Raw genomic sequence first — 18,478 nt, 5'->3', positions numbered from 1 at the left:
AAACAACAACTGCTAAGTGCTAGTGATGTGTCAGCAACAGGCTCAGAGCTATAAAAGTCATACCTCTGGGATACAAAAAGAGCTAGTTGGGGAATAAATATGCAGATGCTAACAACTAGGAATGGGCAGTGTGCCAAAACTGGAATGCTACACATGAGCCTTGTCAAAGGAGAACAGCTACCTTCTACACTCAACTGGCTTAAGAACACAATGACATGTTAAACATTAATTGCCAATTTCTTTAGAACAACATCAACAGCTATATGGTGGAAAAGCAGGTAAAATTTAAAATAATCCAAATTTCTCAAACACAGCAACTTTAAAATGTATGGACTTCACCTCCCAGAATTTCCCCAACCAGCATGTGGGTTGACGTCGACACATCTTATATCACTGCAACAAACCTCTGGGGAAAACAGAGGAATAGTTTGTTCATTATTGTGCCCAGAATTCAACTCTCCATTTCTCTTAAGAGTCCACTTTCAAGTTCCAATTGGGAACTTCAGAAGCTCTTTAGGATTGCAAGATTTACTTAATATAGATCTATATTCTCTGGAGGCCTTGGGATCACAAAGAAGCCATCCTGGTGAATAATATGGACAACATTAATACAAAACCCTCTCCTCTTTATTTAATTATCTGATTTAGTGGTTTCTGTGAATTGGATACTCAAATACACTAAATGACCAAATGATCTGAACTCATACAATATACAGACATATCTGTACTAAATCATCCCCCAATTCCCCTCCCTTAACAGATCTAATCAAGTTTAAAACTACCAGTAAACATTAGACCACCAAAGAGTTAAAAGTAATTATTAGACCAAGCAAGGAGCTCTGGACAGAATTTGCTTTTAACCTACTGAAGTTCATTTTCTAAATTAGGATGGTGGGATTGGCTATGGGAAGACAAAAGGACATGTGAGATAAAGAAAGGAAGGAATACAGCAAAAGGGGAGGAGTAATCAATCTATTATGATGGTTTTGCTTTTGTTTAGAAAGATAAATTTATTACTGTATTTAGCAACACATACTATATGGGAAGAAGTTACTTCAAGAAACATGCAAAACAGAACATGTAGAAAATTATTTTGATAAACAATATCTTTCAGCAGTAACAAATTATTTAGAGGGGTTGAAATTCTATTTAAAGCTAATTTTAAAGTAAGGAGTTGTATTTTTGTTAAAGAGAAATTGGACAATAAACTGCTCATATTTGCTTCCATTTGCATTGAATTAGAAGCAGATCAACTTCTACAGAAGCTAGTGAAACAGTTATTAAGATCTATTATGGAGAATTATGGGGACAACCTGAGTATAATTTTTATTTATTTTTTGTATTAATCAACTATATATAGCTGCCCATTCAACAAAAAACTATTATGCTGGTATTGAGAAAATAGAAACAGTAAAAATTAAGTAAAAGAATTTCTTATATCAATAATTGTTGAAAATTATGCAAAATGACAAAAACATGGATTAATCCCTAATCAAATTTAAATCATATTACTCAAACAGGTATAAGTCCTTCTTAAAATATATATTACTTAGTGTATAGGGTATATAAATTTTACTAACTCAAATTAAGCAAAACTCATCACTCAGAAACATATAATTGAGAACTCATTATTTTACTGAGATAGGCAAGATTTTATATTTCATAAATGACAAAATGAATACAAGTAGTACTTGCTTAATTCTGATAAGTAGGATTGGCAATTCTGTTGCTAAGCAATGCAGTAATAAAGTATGCCATCAAATGATCATTCCATCTTAGGAGAGCAGTTATGGAAATGCCAGCTGCTGTCATTAGATGAACCCCATGTGGTCACAGAGTCATGGTCACATGATAACCATTTATGATCTCCTGCCAGCTTCCTCATTGACTTCCCTTTTTGGAAGCTAGCAATGAAGGTTGCAAATGGCAATCATGTGACTTTGGGACACTGTGACCATTGTTGTTGTTGAGCATCTGAATTGCGATTACATTCTGGGGATACTGCAATGGCCACAACTTATCATAAGACCACAGACCCTAATTCAATTGTTGTAACTTCAAACCATCACTTAATGAGAGTCCTGTCCTAAACCAATATCACATAAATACACGAAAGCATGGATTTGTTCTCTTCACTAAACTAGGCTTGCAAATACATACATTTGCAGTATACAGACAAGTTGCCTCCAAACATTCAGCAAGCCTGGCTTACAAGTTTTCTAAATCAAAGTGGTAGGCAGAACAATTGTCAGGTGGAGTCCAAGGGTCACAGCTTGTAGCGGATTCATTGGCTGTTCCAGGTTCAAAATCTGGATTGCAAGGTTCACAAGTCAAGTCAATGGCATGAGAATTAATGGACATTTATTCTTAATGGAGAACTTTGTGCTTGATGCTCCATTTTAACAGAAACAGCCCTGGTATAGCTTATTTAATGGGGCAAGACTTCTTCTGCTGAACAATCTCACAGAACGCCTTTGTTCCAATCTCTTTGCAGCCTGCCGAACACTTGCAGTAATGCCACACCCTCATCTTCAGAGAGGGACAGCAGCTCTAACTGCTGGTTGCTGTTTTGTTCCACCACTTCTGCCTGCTCAGATGGCAGTCCATCTGGTAGCACGGGAGTTCACTGTTCCTCATCTGTCAGCACTTTTGAAGCTGGGTCCGGCACTTTCTACTCATTATTAGTCCCCTCCTCTGATTCCAAATCTGAGCCTACCATGACAATAAGTAATTGTTTCACCAGGACTACCTGCAACTTTCAGGTTGTGTGGAAGATGTACCATATATACTTGCAGAGAACCTGAGATAAAACAAGGTTTGGCTTATACATGGATGGACTTATCCACAAGTATATACAGTAATGGTTTTAAAAAAACACCTATATTTCCTCTATGTACTCACATATAAGCCTAAACATGGAAAAGCCTACCCTTAAATATTTGACCAAAATACCATGAAAAATATGGATTGATTTGTCTGCAGATGGCACATTTTTCACCATAGTTGGGTTAAACAATTGATGGTCAGCTTCTGCACAAGACAGCCATATATGCAAGTATATCCGGTAACTTTAGCATTTTGTGAGCTCGGCGGCTATATCAATTAGGTAAATAAGTATGGTAAGTGGTCTGATATAGTAAGATAATTTGTTATAGAAACTTCATTTTAATAAAGCATAAAGAAACTTTTGCAATCTCAATTTAAATATGAAACTAATCAAGCTTATCATATTATGTGAACACAAGCACTAGATTTCTATCTAAAAAGGTTACATCACAGCAAATGGAAAACGGAGATGTTTCGTTACTCATCCAAATAGCTTCTTCAGTCAAAATGAAAAAATTGGGTAGGCAGAGAGTTGTTGGAATGAACCAACTCTTGCTAAACGGACTGCAGAGTTTCTTCCCAAAATGAAAAGCAACATATAAATGAAAACTCAATCATCCAGGCCAAAAGTATCTAAAAAGTTTAAATCATAGCAAGTGGATAAGCTTTTTAGATTTCTAATTTACATTGTTATGCAAAGGGGTCATACTCTTCCTGCACTACAGGAGGGCTATATCCTGGTGGAATAGTCAGGCTTTCAATGCAGACCATCCCATGTCCAATCCTAGGGGCCAAGAAAAACCTCTGCTTTAAACCCTAGCATTGCTACCATCTAATATCATCAGAATTTAATTACGTGAAACCGATAGACAAATTCAGTCTAAGGCAAATTCCTAACTACATAAAAAATAGGTGGTAAAGAAAAACTTAATCTATTGGTTAATCCTTTCAACTTTAATCCAAATAAAATGAGGCAATAACTTCAAAGAAGGAATTAGTCAGAATTACAAGCAACTACCCAGGTACGGATGAGTAGCTAAGAGTCACTGTACACAGGGATCTGTATTGCACACCCTAATCATTGCAGAGTGTACAATATCTTACTGACACTTCCTGTATGACTTTAAATTACAACTAGGAGCGGCACAGGAAAATGAACATTTTCACAAATGCCACAAAATCAGCTTCACCTGCCTGTGCTATAAGGATAAAGCATGTACTACAAATTGAAATGTAAATTTGATTTTCTGCTAAAAGAACTTCCCTAACATAAATAGCACAAATGGTCTTCAAAAGGCTTTCAAGCATAGGTCCGGAAATGGTTGCTAGGAATACTGTGGGCTGCAAGAAAAAATCATCAATCAATCCTGGAACAAATTGTTACTCCCCTGAGAAGATGATGATATGCAAGCAGGCATGTGATGCAAATCAATGTCAGAAAAAAACATATTACTGTTTTGCAAATATGGGAGAAGTGAAAGAAGGGAAACTGATAAGTAGATTGATGGTATCAAAGAATTACAGAACTGCCTTTGTTAGAGCTACAAGTTTCTACTATACATAGGTTGAGATAGTGAGTATTTGTCCACAATCATAAGGAATTGCCCTAAATAATTCCTAAGGTGGAATTCCCATAAGAGGAAGGTAGATAACTCTTCCAAATGTATTTTTTAAATGACTAGAACAATATGATTCATTCTAATTGTAATCTTCACATTTCAATCTTTTGGACAATAGATGTGTGGGAGAAACAAGACTATCTCGCTTGCTTGCTTGTCAGAGACATGTGGTTGGCATCTTAGAAACTGAGCCTTGAAACTGACAGGCACTAGGCCTCAACTAAAAGGATTCTTCACAGTCAGTATCCAGCCATGTTAACAACACTCATATATTCTGAAATAATCTTCCAGACAGCTGAACAAAAATTTATACTTTCATAAATAGATTAAAACCTAAACCTTTTCAAAGTCCTGCACAAAAGTATGATTTGAAATTTAGAAAGGAACACAACATTGTTAAATAACTGTAATAGCTTTAAAGCACCTTGGGTGGATTCAACAACTGCTCCATCTTTTTAGAGAGTGTAGGATCCAAAAAATGTGAACTAGTTTTTAATTAAAAAAAAGCCTAAAGTATGAAATGGGGAAAGGCTGTAGCTGGAAGGAGCATTTAAGAGGAAAGACAACTACAGATAGATATAAAATGGTGATGACACAAACACTATATTGTGCTAAATCAGTGCTTTTCCAACTTACCAATGTGAAGATATGTAGACTTCTACTCCCAGAATTTCCTAGCCACCTAAGGACACCCACACTAGTGATACAGAGCTATTGTGATCTGAGGACCACATTTATTATTTAATGCATTGTATGTACCCTGTTTTCCCGAAAATAAGCCCTTCTAAGATAATAAGCCCAATTGGGCTTTTGAGTGCATGTGCTAAAATAAGTCCTCCCTGAAAATATTGCAACACAGCAGCAGCCATGAGGTGACCATGCTCGACACCTCCTGCACCTCAAAAATAATAAGATCTCCCCCCAAATAAGGCCAAGCACTTATTTCAAAAGAAAATAAGACCCTGTCTTATTTTTGGGGAAACATGGTATATGTGAATTTATTTTAAAATGTGGGGTACAGATAAATATAACCAGAGCCACAGGACCAATATATTTAAAGAGATGTTAGTATTTTCAGAGTTTCTTTATCCAGGACTCTCTCTATTTAATGGCTGGATTCATATATAGGTAGTCCAAATATAGGTAGCAATTGAGAGTGGGATTTCCATCATTAAGTCATAAAGCAGGAACGCACTGTTTGGTGAGGCAGTCAGAAATGCCATTGTTAACCAAATCCAATGGTCATTAGGTGAAGAAACAAGCAAATCAATGGGAAAGCTGACAGGAAATAGCAAGTCCCAGGTGGCTCGCAAGAAGGGAAGTGACTGCTGCCTGGTGAGAGAGGCATGAGGGTGTGAGGAGGAGGAGGAGGTGAGGAAGGTGTGCGAGGGTCCAAGGAAGTACAATGAAAGTCTGTGAGAGTACCCAAAGGTATGAGCAAGCCATGGTGAGGATCGGGGTGTTGTTTGGGGTTGCTCCCTTCTCACAATTGTGGCACAAAAGGGTGTGAGTGTCAGGGAGGGCATAGAAGGTTGTGATGGAGGTAAGAGTTGGAGAGGGTGCGCAGCATGAGTGGCCAGCACAGCAGGAGCACAATGAGGCTGAGGGGGATTTATCCCAGCCATTTGCAACCTTCCCTGCCAGGTTCCCCATTGAGTTTACAAGGAAGCTGCTAGGAAAGGTCACACATGGCAATTACATGGCAATCACCATAAGTAGGATCTGGTTGTCAACTACCTAGATTGCAATCTTGTGATCATGGGTGTGCTAGGACGGCTGGAACTCCAAGAACAGGTTATAACCAAAATTTGTTCAATGCCATAATAACTTTGAATGGTCTGAATGAATAATGGTCAAGACTACCTGTATTTGTATTTTAACCCTATACCCGCATAGCTAACAAAAGATGGGTTAAATAGAAGAATAGAGAATACAAGATGCTATAGCAAGGCCTGTGTGTAGAACACCTGAGAATGTGCAATGTATTAAGACTGATTGAGGGCTCCTCATCATTCTCTGAATTTGGGTAGCGAAACTTCTGCAAGGAAACAACCAAACTCGGTAACTGGCACCGTAGAAGATTATTTTGTTTCTTCCAGAATGCTGACAGTAATATCATCAGTGGTAGCACTTTAGCAATGATATTACCTAGTTTGGGTAATGAAATATCTGCAAGAAAACAACCAAGTTCAGAGAGTACCAAAGACCCCTCATTTCAACCCTGAGCTACAAATTTTCTCCTTTATTGATAAGACTGATTGGTATCCCAGAACACCTGATTACTCTTCCAAAGTGTTTTTTAAAAATATATTTAACAAGTACAATTACTATAACAAAACGTACTGCAAGAACTGAGTTTGGAGAAACACAGGGGAAAGGGTGAGATTAGCCTACTTGTTATCCCCATTCCTCTTTATGTTCAATGAATCTGTTCTTATAAATAGCAATATTGGAAAGGTGATGTCCTGAATGAAAATATGAAGCTGAAAGATAATGAAAGCAAAAATAAAAAAGGAATGTGAAAAGTCCAGATTCCTGCAAAACATTAATACAAGCTTAATATCAATCAACTTAATTAGTAAACTTTAAATGGGTGGCAAAAAAGGAAAGGTGATAAATAGTGTTGTTTGCTTAGGCTCAAGAAAAGATGCATTATTAATTAAAGAGGATCTTAATCTCATAATCTTAAACCAATGGTCTTTTCATTGATAATGTAGAAACTATGACAAGAAACAGTGAGAGAAAGAAGACAGAGATCTTCAAATTAGGGATCAGTAGGTAGCGACTGCCACAGAATATCATGGACTGCAACAAAAACCAGTCAGTCACAACTGAAGAAGAAATTATTTACTTCTCTGTTAAGATGACTAGACAGAATCAAGAAATTACAGCACATTCTTGGAAGACCTATGCATTTGTCCATGCATGTGCCAAGAATCAAGTCTTGCTGGAATTGATCAAAGGTACCCTATCTGAGTTCCTGGGTAAATATTAAGAGATAAATCATGCTTTAAAATCCAATAGTTTTTAAAGTTTATCACTATATGAAGTGAAAAACAAACCATATTGTCGTTTAGAGAAATGTGTGGCCTGTATGTTTCTTCTGATTGTCTATTCTGACCATAAAATTGTTAATAGTCATCATAATAAAAATATTTCCCTAATGTCACTCTCAACTTTCAACCTCAGAATTGTTAATAAGGCATTGGCCCATTAACAAAAAGTGTTTCCTTCTTTGATTTTTTAAAAAAAGACCAAAAAAGAGCCTATCATATACTTCTTTGTAATTTCAACAAAAAGAATTAAGGATGTGTAATACAGAAAGCAATGTGTACTGAAATCTATGAATGTGCTTAATCGTAAAAGAGTGGCACACTAAATACAGTATAATACAGAATGAGCTTAAAAGCACTACTCTTTGCTTTTAGGGAAAAATTGTTCACAAAAACAAAATGGATATACAGTACTGCCAACTCTTGTGATATGTCTCATCATCTTTAATTATCTATCCCCCCACTCCATTGCTAGCACACATTTAGAGACTTATGAATTTAAGATGAGTTTCTTTCATATTCTTCTGAGATCTCATATCCTCCAAGAGAAGTATAAATTCCAAACCCCTGATGGGTCAAAACAAGGATGCCAATAAAAATAATGGAATCTTTTTGGATGATCTAAGCATCACATGTAGTGCAAGACAAAATCTTCATGATAGGAGACTGATATTTTGTGAGCACTGGGGTCTGCAGCTGTTAGTTTAAGGGTGTGTCTTCCAGCATACATCTCCAGCAAGGGGTAATTGCATTTCTCTTTCCAAATATAGTAAGAAGATTTTCCTCTAAACCCAAGAATTTAAGGATGTTCATTTGCAGTAGTTTAAATAATGGAATGATCCTTTTTGAGGCCACCACTTCAGAGTAGATTTTAGCACAAATTGACTTGATTTGAAAATCTGCTTGGGAGGAGGATCTAAAGCCTCAATATTCTTTGCTTGTACCAAAAAAGGAGAATATTTGTAGCTCAGGATTGAACTGTGGGGTCCTTGGTGCTCTCTGAGCTTGTTTTTTTTTCTGCAGACATTTCATTATTAAAACTAGGTAACATGATCAGTGCTAGTAAGGAGTGGGTTTGTTCTGAATTTATATTCTCCAGGCTCCCAGGAATTATCTCATGTTTTTGAACTTGACTTGGTCTAGGATGGTCACAGTTTCCCAGTTGAAACTATGATTAAGTCTGTCCATAGGCTGTGACATTAAAGAGTTTTTATCAGGTCTTCTGACTGCTAATTGGTGTTCATGGATGCTTTCTGTTAGTCTTCAGTGTGTTTGTGCTAAGTATTGACTGTTGCAGTTTTTACACTGTATGTGGTAGGTGATTCCTGTGGGAACCTATAGGATCACTACTTTCGGGACTCATAGTGGAGGTCATAATGCAATATCTAGAATCGATAGCTGCCCCACAAATATGTAGATGGCATCATCATCATAATAAAAAGGATCAATTAGGGAATACCTACAAAACCATCAACAACATCTTCAAAGGAATCTAATTCACCAGAGAAAAAGAAAACAACAACTCACTAACCTTCCTGGATATCTTGATCAGCAGAGACTACGATGGCAAACTAGGAACACAAGTGTACCAAAAAACCACCCACACCAATCAAATGCTCCACTATCAAAGTAATAATGCAACCTCCTACAAGAAAAGCTGTAAAAACTTTATTTAGATGAGTACGAACACACTGCAGAAACTCTGAACAGCAGAAAAAGGAAACACATCTTCCAACAAAATGGATATCAGTGCAACTTCATCAAAAAGTGCGTGACCACTCAACCAATACAGCACAACCAATACAAGTAATAAAAAAAGATAACACTGCCAACATAAAAAAATCTCAGAAACCACCAACAGACTATTATAACTTCATGGAATCAAACCAATTAAAGCCCTCCAAAACTTTCTAAGCAAACCAAAAGCCCCAGAAGCCCCAGAAGGAAAAACAGGTGCCATCTACAAAATACAATGTAAAGACATCAACAACCACTATGAACTGAACTGAATGTACATACAATTGAAAAGCTGAACAATTGGCACATGAAAAACTTGGACACAGTATCTGCTATAAAAACATTCATCACATATCTTAAAGGTGCATCTTCAGATCATCTGACTGCATTAGTGAGATAAACATTTTTTTTAATTCATAGATTTATTTAAGATAAATTTGTGCCATTTTCATTTGCTCTGTCTACATTCCCTTCTTACCCTACCATCCTTTTCTTGGCCCTTGTGAAGGTAGCCCATTGGAATGCAGAAGCCTGCTTCAAATAGGAAAGCCCCATGAAAGCCCCTTCAAGTTTTACAATATCTAAGACCCAAACATAGTAACCAATTATGTTATAGAAGTGAAGCATTCTCATTCATTCAAATAAAAGTTGGAAAGTCAGCTGTTAGGGATATTATATATCAACAAAGCAGTTGGACTAGGAGATCCATGTTTATGTCCTATCAAATAGCAGAAGGAAGTCCGGGCAATTAATCCATCCAACTCAATACTATCCACATGGATAGGGAATGGAATGTGTGTTATACTTCATTAGGTTTAACAAGTTTTTATTAACTATTTTTCTAAAAAAATAAAAAGTTTCAAGCCTAAAAAGAGCTAAACATCTTGCTTCCTCCAAGGACACCATAACACAGATCTGAAAAGCCCAAAGACAATAAATAAATAAATAATAACAAACAAGCAAGCAAGCAGCCTCCCTCGCTGCAAAAAGATTGCTAAATGAATTACCTGCCATGCTGCAATAAGAGGTTGGACCCAAAGGTCCCATTCACATGTCTTGGTTGACCCAAGGAATCTCTGCTGAATCATCTTCCCTCATTACACCAGCAGTACATGAGTCAGACCACCCTGGCAGCCATTTTCTAAGTCCTAGCTATTGGAGGCTGCTGTTTGCTTTTTCATATGTTCCTGTTGGAGATGACCAGGTTGACCCTGAGGGCAGGGGTCATATACATAGGTAGCATGAAATAAACTTGTAGCACTTTTGAACTCTATCTCGGCTCCTGGTTTCTTGTACCTGACAATTACTGTTTCTTTGAATGCAGATTAAACAGTGGGCCAGTTGCACTGCAGATTGGTGAGGTGGGGGGGCAGCGGCTGTGGATTTATCATTCTTCCTCTTGTTGGCATGTATAGGGAATGGAATGTGTGTTAGAGCAGACTAGTTAAGTGTAGATGACTCTAAAAAGGCAGCCACAATGGGGTGCTAGAGGAAACCTGTTTAAAGGGCCTCTCTAGGAATTTGCCTCAATCATATAGAGACAGGTTACTTACAAGTGGTCCTTAGCATGGATACATGGGCAAAGTTATCTTAGCTCCCAAATAAGCCCAATTTATCTGGGGATAAAAATAATTTCTCCTTTGAATTAATAATCGAGGTCATTTAAGTGAATACTTCTAATTCCATTACACAATAACCTATCACCTCTGTAGATTCAATTAAGAATGTTGTGACAGAGTCAACAGAAAATGACATATCAGATTTTGGACAACTATGCTCCCATGTCAATGGATCTTAGTTTTAGGACTTAGTTGGAAAATTAATTTTTAGATGTAAAAATGCCATCTAAGTCAATATCATCAGTTCAAATAACATCCTGGAAGATAGCATCAGTTAGAGAAACATGTGTTTTCCAAACACTGTATGAGACAAGCCATCATTTTTATAGTGTCTTGAAAAGTAACTGCTGAGATCTGGATGATGGAACATTAAGGATTTCATGGGAGTGGGTGGAGAACTAAAAGGCATTCAAAAGTATTTTGTTCTCTGGGTCAATTAGCTCTCCACAACTGTGTTAAGCACAACCATCAACATTTCTGCTTCCAAATGTACCTGATTATCTGATGATTATCTAGACAGCATACTAAAAAGCACCCTGACAGCAAAAGTGTGTATAGTCAAGGCTATAGTTTTCCCAGTTGCAATGAATGGCTATGAAAGCTGGAACATAAGAAAGGCTGAGCACCAAAGAATTGAGGCCTTTGAACTATGGTGCTGGAGAAGACTCCTGCAAGTCCCTTGGACTGCAAAGCGATCAAACCGGTCAGTCCTAGAGGAGATCAACCCTGACTGCTCTTTAGAAGCCCAGATCCTGAAGATGAAACTCAAATACTTTGGCCACCTAATGAGAAGGAAGGACTCACTGGAGAAGAGCTTAATGCTGAGAAAGATTGAGGGCAAAAGAAGAAAGGGACAACAAAGAATGAGGTGGCTGGCTGGAGTCATCAAAGCAGTAGGTGTGAGCTTAAATGGACTCCAGAGGATGGTAGAGGACATTGTCCATGGGGTCACAATGGGTCGGACACGACTTTGCAATAATCTGATGACAAGAATAGAATTCTTCAGTATTAGTTTGTTAACATCTATAGAGGGCAATATACGTCATTCAGGGTTGAATTGAGGAGTCCTTGGTGCAGGCAAACAACCAAGCTGAGAGAGCACCAAGGATTCCACAATTATTAACAGCTGTCTACCTGGCAATTAGGAAGTTGCCTTCTATCTCTGTTTTTCCCCAGTAAAGTGAGAATTGCAGCATATTTCACAACTCAGGAAACATATTGTATATTGTAGGATGAAAACAGATTAATTTAAAAGACTAGTTAATGTTATTTCAAGTTCAATTGAGGTTTTAGAAAATTGCACATCAATGCTATGATTTACTAGTTGCACTGTATACAAGTTAATTGCAGTCTTGGTTCTTAGACTACATCTAATGGAATGCTGGGAATTACATTTAGTCAGCAAAAATGGACATATTTAGGACGGTTGGGAAAAATGCAGTATTGATCAACAATGATTAGCTTACAGAATCTTTAAGAAATTTTGTCAATGAATTTTACTTTAATGATAAAAATGAATGACCAAACCGTTTCTTTCATGCTTAAATAGGCTCTGTTACTATAGATAATACAAGCAATATACATAACATACAGAATAGGGCCCTTTTATTATTCTAAATACCATAATCATTTGCTTTTAATTTCATTTTTCCTTCAAAGATTTATTGGACAGAATCAAATTATGGGGATGTCTTAGAAGAATGATACTGGACAATAAAAGAGCAAGTTTCTGTCAATGAAGACAATGTCCAATATTGCCAAGACAAATGATTAGAAATCAAGATGTAATCCCATATTTTTCTCAAAATAGTTGAAACCAATTCACACACAATTTCTCTTTCATTATTAAATGACAGCTACTCTGTGATCTTGTCCACATAAATCATACACTTATAAAAAATTATGTTCTAAAGATTTTATGGAACAATTTCACATCACACTATAAAGTTGAAGTCAAATAATTATATAGGGTGATGTATGTTTAGACATATAAATAGTTAAAAGTTTAAGCAGGCCTGTTCTTTTTACTACAGGTTGAAAAGAATAATTAGTGTGACTGATTTTATTTAGTGTTGTTGTAATGGAACAATATCTTTGTGTACAAAACTGTTGTTACATGAATATTTGGTATGCTTGCCTTGATTTAAGAAATTCTAAAACATGCATTGATCATGAGACTATTAAATATTATGCAAACATCCCATGAATTAAAAGAATTGGTTTTTAAATACTGTTTTATAGAAAACCTTGATCAAAATATAGTCAATACCTTTAACACACCAAGATTTAAAACATGTAGACTGTTAAAACTGTTTTCCAGCTTAAACATCAGTTGATAGATGGGAACTTCGAACAAATTAATATAGCATCAATTATACAGCACAAATTGGGAATGAGATGGGGAATTACAGTTCATGTTTTCTGCTTTACAGGGACCATTTCCTTATTAATTGTTTATTGATGATTTCAAAAGAATAACATCATCTTGTCCTGGAACTCTGTATGAAAATGGAATATTTACTGTTTTACCGTACATCAACTTAAATGCTTATTGGCCGCTAGATGTTAACTGCCAACTTTTCAGAGAAGAAGACAGCTTGAATTTGGACATTGAGGTTATTAAAACAAGTCCTTTACAACAAACCTCTTAGATTACAAAGAGAAATTCTCAGCATGATTTCTGTAGCCTGAGGTTTCTATGTCAATGTCCATCAGGCATGCTGTGTTCTGCTGGTTCCCCACTGTAAATCCTTCTGGGATCCTGCCACATGCTCCATTTCCCCCAAGTCTGCATCCACCTCTATGCAGGCAAAAGACTTCACATAACCACAATGATGTCATGTGAACAGACCCAAGGGTTGCTAATGTAGGCCCTCGGAGGTGATCCAATAACATGGTTGATTTCTGTGGGATTTCTCAACTGACAGGTACATATCAATACAATAAGGATCATTTTGCATAGGCCTTGTTCGTATTTGATCTTTGACTTTGATTTTATTTGGATAAGCTCTCTGAAAGTTATTGAAGGATATGTTTTAAATAATTCATGAATAGAAAGAAGCACATTGATTTTGGAACCAGACATTGGCCTAATTTGCAAAAAATCAAACTTAGCTAGCAAAAGCAATAAAATGTGGGAAAGTGTGTGTGTGTGTTGCATTTACAATTGCCTGTATAAGAAGCATATCTAAGAGGGATATTGGTTAACTGCTTTTAAGATAACTGACTTTAAATTTCCCTTGTGACTGCATCTCTATCATTGTTTCATCTTATGTCATTGTAATCTATCATTTAAACAAGCAATTACATACGTAGTTACTAACTGCTTGATTTTGGAGGGAAGTGCTGCTCTTAAAGACACAGGGACCAGGTTCTCCTTGAATAGGTGTTGCCCACTACTGTGTTAGCTCCCCTACACAATCTGACTCATCCACCCACACATCCACCCACCAGAAATGTCCTCTGGATTGTACCATCCATTAAATCCAGTCTCTGCAGCAACACATAGGCTATGTTCATAAAGTTAAGTCATAGTTTGTGTGTGAACCACCGTGGCCTGCACATCAAAATGTATTTCCACCAAACAAAGCATTGTATGGCAGGCTTCTCCGTTTTTCCCTGACTTATTCTAGTCCAAGCCAGAGAACCTGGCGTCTACCGATTCTCCTTATGTATTTAGGAGCCAGGAATAAAACTGCGAGTCATTTTTAAAGAAAAACAAGAATCCCTTCAGTGTTTCTGCTTGCTGGAGTCAATTCAACACACATGTAGGGAGAATTAAGTCCTGATTTATGCCTGAACTTGTGGATGGGACTTATGAGAAACTGGGCATGGATTTCAACAGGCATAGATGCCTTAAACTTTGCTTAAGGTCGTTAATTTAGACGGTCAGGAACTGCAGCATCACATCTGTTCCAGCCTTGTAGCACCGGAAAACAGACGCGGGCGTAGAAACAGGCACTGATTTCTAGGGCACAGCTTGGCACGCATCCCACCCAACAAGCGACGGTCGGCATTCCCTTCCTGGATACTGAAAAGGTGCCTAAGTGGCAAAAGAGAAAGGGGCTCCCTCCCCTCCATCTCTCCCGGCCCGACCAAGAGCATCTTCGCTCCCAAAGGATGGAGGCGGCAGGCGATGCCGACGGCGAGAGCCCGAGACAGTGAGAGCAGAGCGGGAATCGCTGACTTACGTTCTCTTGAACACGCCGCCCAAGCAGCTCCCGATCAGCAGGCAGAACTGCTGCGAAAAGAAGACCCAGGTGATCTGCGACAGCGAGCTCTGGGTCTGGCAGCGCAGGTCGAGCAGGGTGGGCCCCAGAAAGGCGATGCACAGGCCGAAGCTGAAGAAGACGCTCCAGTAGGTCAGCGTGGGCTGAAGGTTCCTCTTGAAGAGATTCGTCACCCGCGCATCCCACCGCCACATCCTCGGCTTGCGCTCCTGCCTTCGTCCGCCTTCCTTCGCCGAGTAAGTCCCTGCTGGGACGGGCGGAGCGGCTCCAACAGGCGAGTGGCGCCCCCTAGGTACCCGCGCTCTGGATCCGCACTCGACCTAGCCGGAACCGCGCTCCGAGGAGCAGCGAGCCGGAACCTCGGGAAAACCTCCTCCCTTCAGCCGAGCCAGCACAGTCGCCTTTACGGCAGTGGGATCCTGCTCGAAAACACCTGCAACCGGATACCCCTCCCCCCCCGCCCGCCCGCCACGCCTCGCCTCGCCTCTCCGCCCAGCCGCGTCCCGGTTCTCCCTTCGTTCCCTTCTCACGCTCGCGCGTCCTTCGCCTCAGCTGTCCCGGTCCCGGGTCCGGAGGTTGCCGATCCCCAAGCGGCGAAGTCGGCTTCTCCTCGTCTCTCCGCCGCAAGAGGAGGATGCGTATCGCGCAAAGCGAGCGGACAGAGCAGTGCTGGATTGGCACTGGCTCCGCCCCTTCATCCTAGGGGGCCGAGCATAAGCAACCGGCCGAGTCGCCTCCCTTGGCCAGCTGCGGTGGCAAAGAGGCGCCGAGGGGACCAGGCGGCTGCGACCCGCGCTCGCCCTTGCGTCCAGCAACAGCTCGGGGTCACTCGCCGAGACGGGAGACGGCCGCGTTCTCCTCACGGTCCCTTTTGTCCATAGCCTGGGAGCTGCGCGTAACCTTCCTCCGCATTGCCGCCTCTCCAAGAAACCGGATTGGCGCGCAAATGGGTCAGCTCGCCAGGTGCGGCTCTTTCGCCGAGGCTGCACAACGAAACTGCGTCCCGGACGCGGCGTGAAAAGACAGCATCTTTTGAGTTGTCTGGTTGTTTCAGACACGGAAGAGCCCGGGACTCCTCACCTGTCTGCCCTCAGTTTAGAATTCGCGGCTCTTCCATTTGAGATGACCCCCCCTCATCACTTTTCCATAGGCAAAACAAGAGAACAATTTGAAACTACTCCAAACACAATTGAGATCCCCCCCACCCAGAGTTCGTTTGCTCTGTTCTTGACAAATGGAGGTGCCATAACTCAAATTAAACGTTACTAAGTAACTACTTCTGTTGAAACCATCAGCATTCACCTCATGAATGGCCTACTCCTCTCCGCAAAACTGCGTAATGGTTAAAGGGGGAAGGAATTTCTCTTCCCTTGCAGTTAGGAACCAGCAGGGAGATTTGAGGGAAGAAGGGTCCCCCTTCAGTACTGCAAATGGCAACCTTCCCTAGGATTTCCTTGTGCTGCTCTTTACATCAAGCAAAGTGTATTTATTGCATTCACACGAGAGCTATCTTGTTCTTAAGTCTTGGCAAGATCCACGTGTTGCTAACACTCAATCCTCTGTTCTTTCAGATTATACTTTGGGGAGTCTGATTGCCATGAATTAAGACCTTTACACGGTCAATTTCTTCTTAAAATTGTTTTCATTGGAGAATTTGGGTAGACATAACGAAGAGGGCATGTGGTCACTAGATAGTTTGTGTTTTGTGTGTACAAATATTTGCATATTGGCTATATACTCAGCAGCTGGTTCACACATTTCACAGCTGGTTCACACGTTTCATGAGGACACTCACAGCAGAAGGTCTTGACCAGGAAGCAGGTCACTACATTGTGTTAAGCTATCGTCATGGAAATTTTAGTGCTATCATCACTTAAAGTGGTCTTTCACATATCTGGAAACATTCAAACAGGAAATTTGGTAGCCAATGTTTTTTTTCTCTCCAGCTGATAGGCAAAGAAGGGACCAATGTGTTCTTGCTCAAGACAATGTGTTGTCTACATTTAGATCTGGAATATTAAAAGAACAAATTCAGTGATTGAGAAAACTTTCCTGAATTTGCCAGAATTTAATTAAAGAAACAATATATGGACATGTGCTCCCAGGGAAGTCCTTGGCATTTTTCCCCAACATCCTTTAGCTCCTTGGTCCCCATCTCCTTCTGCTCCATTCCTTCAAAGCAGTAAACTAAAACCTGGGGCCTTTAGTCTATATTGCAAAGCGTATCCAACATTGAGAGGAAACGGGAAATGCTTTTTTCTTCAATTAACTCAATCTTTTTTCTAGGTTCTAGTGTTTTTTTAAACAATACAATATATATTATGGATATATATTATGTAGCAGGCTGGATTGGCGTTAATGTTCCATTTGTGCAGAAAACTCCCTCTGGAGGAGGAAGAGTTTATAAATATTTTACCTGCTGCATTTGAAACAGTAACTGGGTTTGTTTTTTTTAGAGCTTTCTTGCTTTCTTCCTCCAGCCTTATTCCTCCCAGGAAGTGCAGTATGGTACATAGGCAAGTGAAGCAGAGTTGATTCAGTGACATGTTTTCCTTTTTCCGAAATTTCTGGCAAGGTTGACTACAATGTACATTGCAATTAAGATAAAGACAAAGACTGCGTCAAGTTGAATTTGTCTTCTAGGTTTTTCATGATTATAATATGGAAGTGATATTTACCTGTTAATTTATTATTGTTATTCCAGTACTAACCAGTCCTTTTTTCAAGATCAGCAAAGATTTTTTAGCTCCTGCCACCTAACTGGGCATTAAACTAGTTTTAACATAGTTAAAGTTCTCCCAACTTCCTGAAAAATTATTTCTCCAAATCTGTGGGAAAATCCCATAGTTCCATTCACATTCATAATTGTTTATCCATTGTAATGGATATATATTAGATTTTTTATAACCCCCAGTATGCCCAAATATGGGAGGAAGATCACTACTTCCATTCTCTGTCCTTCAGCTCGTCACAAGATACATACATACATACATACATACATACATACATACACACACACACACACACACACACACACACATACAAATACATACACAAACATATATATAAACAGCACCATAATGAATATATATACATATTTGAGCATACCAGGGGTTGTGACTTTAAATATATACCTTTCACCCTGGCCTGGCTGATAAGGAGTCGAGCTCTGTAGCTCAATGGTTAACACATCTGCCTAAGAGGCAATAGAGCACAGGTTCGATTCCCAACAAGGGTATGGCTAGCTGATGAGAGCTAAATAGCTTGAAATAGATCTATACTAGTCTCCCTTTATTTATTTATCAGCACAAATATAACAAACATATATTAAAGTCACAACCCCTGGTATGCCCAAATATGGGAGGAAGTTCACAGCTTCCATTTTCTGACCATCG

General features: G+C 39.2%; 1 protein-coding gene across 1 annotated transcript in view; it reads right to left on the bottom strand.

The window, feature by feature from the left end:
* The window catches only part of SLC60A1 (solute carrier family 60 member 1), a 41,807-nt gene extending 26,299 nt beyond the window's left edge, over positions 1 to 15,508 (bottom strand). The window contains exon 1 of the mRNA XM_014072453.2: positions 15,045 to 15,508. Within this exon, the coding sequence (XP_013927928.1) occupies positions 15,045 to 15,277 (233 nt within the window). The 5' untranslated portion in view covers positions 15,278 to 15,508. The remainder of the gene's footprint in view (positions 1 to 15,044) is intronic.
* Between the last annotated feature and the right edge of the window lie 2,970 nt (positions 15,509 to 18,478).

Source organism: Thamnophis sirtalis, unplaced genomic scaffold (assembly GCF_051295495.1).
Source record: "Thamnophis sirtalis isolate CommonGarterSnake01/CBP01778 unplaced genomic scaffold, rThaSir2_p1.2 scaffold_7, whole genome shotgun sequence".
Taxonomy (NCBI): domain Eukaryota; kingdom Metazoa; phylum Chordata; class Lepidosauria; order Squamata; family Natricidae; genus Thamnophis; species Thamnophis sirtalis.
This window is presented reverse-complemented; position numbering and strand designations above follow the sequence as displayed.